We start from the raw sequence: 2,992 nt of genomic DNA on the forward strand, positions 1-2,992 counted from the left end.
TTACGCCATGAGGAGGCTGGAAAAAATCTATAATTGCAAGGGCACCGGTCGTTTGTTTAGTTTAGTCTATTCTGACAAGATTTCATTGTTCGAAGAAGCGCACATTCCACCAACCTTCTTTGGTCTGATTATTTTTTTCCTTTTTGTTCATCACTAGTAAATTCCATTTCCGTTTGCTAAGCCCAGTATCCACGATACCAATTTCCGAACATCATAACGTAAAATTCTTACTCTTGATGATAATTTACTCGACACAACACATCAATTCATTATTAGTAACGACTTCCATTCAAATACTGCATCTAATGCACGCGTTCACCCACTTTTTGTAAATAATCTGAAATTTTATGCTTCTGTCCTGAAGATAAAATCCAGGACAATTTAAAGGTAGATCAACTTCTCTAACATGGTCTCGTTTATTTCTGAGCATCAAAATGCAAAGTATTGGAAAATTGTTTTTTTAAGGCACTTCACTCTCTAAATATAGAGAGAAATTGTTTTTTTCATATACGTTATCATATTCCCCGAGTTCTTACTAGACTATTACGTTACGTTATTGAAATGTGTAATTTGATTGTTACTGCAAGGCGACTATGACCAACTCTGGTCCATTACAAACATCAAAATTTCTGGTGGTAGTTTTGGAAAGTGAGATGCCACATCTAGTCTGTAGGCTGAACCAGGAGAACACAAACTATACATACTTTCTTCCACTAAAAGTATGACTCTTGTTCTTATCATTAATACCAGAAATAACAGGGTTTACTTTTCCGTGTTGATATAAGCACAGTTAAGGATCTGGTCATCGCATCTGTTAATGTAAACACCAGTGAGTGTTCAAGGCACATTTTAATGAATCTTCATATAAAAACAAATCTCTAGAAGTATAAATAAAAGAAATATATCACCAAGTTCCCTTTAATATTAGTGAACTTTAGTTTACATTTAGCTTTTACAAAAGTTTGCTTACAATTTTATTCAGTCTTAATAATAATATATACACAGACATGGGATTGCAGTTAAGATCCAACTCTTTTTAATGAAAGGAAAGATCTCTACACTCTTGTACTTGACTCCTAAAGCACTTTCGAGAGGTTCAATGTGTGAAATAGCAATTATACAATATAAAGCAGCTTCTAGAATGTTACACGACCACACACACAAGAAACAGATGCACCACTCCTCTCATAACAGCTTGGAACAATTCAGATCCAAATTAGCGTATCACTAATAGTTTGTGTTCATCAATACTAGGCAACTTAGCTCATTCTCGTCCATTTCTGCACTGTTGCAGCGTCATCACAACACCTGACACACATCACTAATGGAAAAGATAAAGATGCTTTCACACTTCAAACTTGGCTTTTTCAATGGTCAATGGAAATGTGTTCCCTTCAGACAGCTGATATATTATTTTCGCACAAAATATGGAATAAATAATGAGGTCAGTATCACAGTTAAATGTCAAAGTGAATATTTGATGTGTGGGTATATGAAGAGCGGTAGCATGGAAAACGGGGGGTGGGGTGGGGTTGTAGTATGTCACAGTCACACACATTGCATACTTGGAGTTTTCATTCACACATTTTAACTAAAATATCGCCTCAGGTTTATACTAAAGTATACCAATTATACTTTCAATGTTGGCTAAATTACTGCTTACAACTGTTGATTTGTAGAATGTGACACCACTGCACTATGACGTCTCCTCCTCCTCCTCCTTCTCAGAGTTTGTGCCACTTTTTTCACCATTTTCCACTTCCTTTGTGTTCAAGTTTTGGGCTTCCCCCCCAGATGCATGCTTGCTAGCATCAGATTCCTTGCTCAAGTTTTCTGGTGCTTCTTGGGCTTTCACATTTCTATGAATGTCCTGATTTTTATGCAATGACAAATCTAAGTGTGCTGCATAGGGGTCTTGCCCTCCCTGAGCTTCAATCTCACGAGCCAATCTTTCTGCTTTCATTTGTTTCAGTAAATAACGTTCCTCTTTTGACAGTCCAGATTGTTCCTTCAATCTTTCTTTACGCACACTAAGGCCCCGTTCTACTTCATCTGATGGTTCTTGCTTCTCTGCCCTACTACGATGATCATCCCTTGCTTCGCGAGATTTTCTATGGTCATCACGCCACTTGCTGCTGCTGCTACTGATTGTGGTAGAAGTCTGGTTGGCATGGCGAGAAGAACCTGCTGTGGACATTATGCTTGTAGGGATACCATTCAATAAAGCACTAGATGCTGCAGAAGACATTGATGGTAACTGGAAGGAACCTAACCCACCAAGTCCCAAAGGTGGGTACATCAGGCCTGCAGTGCTAACTCCTGGGAACATGCTTGGAAATGATAAACTGGCTGCAGAACTCGCTGCTGCATTTCTATGGTCCTTAGATTTTGAGGTTGAGGCTAAATCATTCAAATTGGGCAAACCAGGTAATCCAAACCCAGCTAGTCCACCTAACAAAGGATTGCCCATTCCTAGTCCAGCCATTGCTGGCAAGCCACCAAAGCCAGCCATCATCATCATGGTTGGATCCATACTCATATTGGCTAATAACTTCGGATCAATACCCCCAAGTGTCTTGGGATCTAATCCTCCTGGGAGCTTCGGGTCCAAATTGGCTAACAGTTTGGGGTCAATGCCCCCAAACATTTTGGGATCTAGACCTAACAATTTGGGATCAAAACCAGTTAGTTTAGAATCTAGGCTAGCAAGTGTCTTTGGATCTAGACCTGATAATAACTTGGGATCAATTCCTGCTAATACTTTAGGGTCCAATCCTGAAAGGAATTTTGGGTCCAGAGCTGATAGTACCTTTGGATCAAGGAATTTAGGATCTAGTCCTGCTAATAACTTTGGGTCAAGTAGACTTGCTAAAGCTTTTTGGTCAAATCCTGCTAGAGCTTTGGGATCAAGACCACCCATAACTTTGGGATCAAGTCCTGCCAGAGCTTTAGGATCAAGACCTCCCAACGCTTTAGGGTCTAATCCTGCTAA

General features: G+C 39.4%; 1 protein-coding gene across 1 annotated transcript in view; it reads right to left on the reverse strand.

Annotated features, from left to right (window-relative positions):
- Positions 1-904: 904 nt before the first annotated feature.
- Positions 905-2,992, reverse strand: part of LOC119578830 (chromodomain-helicase-DNA-binding protein 7-like) — a gene marked incomplete at its 5' end in the record, with an annotated part of 34,207 nt that continues 32,119 nt past the window's right edge. Inside the window, 1 exon segment of the mRNA XM_037926464.1 lies at positions 905-2,992. This exon segment is cut by the window's right edge and continues 771 nt beyond it. Within this exon segment, the coding sequence (XP_037782392.1) occupies positions 1,697-2,992 (1,296 nt within the window).

The sequence above is a fragment of the Penaeus monodon genome, chromosome 11 (assembly GCF_015228065.2).
Source record: "Penaeus monodon isolate SGIC_2016 chromosome 11, NSTDA_Pmon_1, whole genome shotgun sequence".
In the NCBI taxonomy this organism is placed as follows: Eukaryota; Metazoa; Arthropoda; class Malacostraca; order Decapoda; family Penaeidae; genus Penaeus; species Penaeus monodon.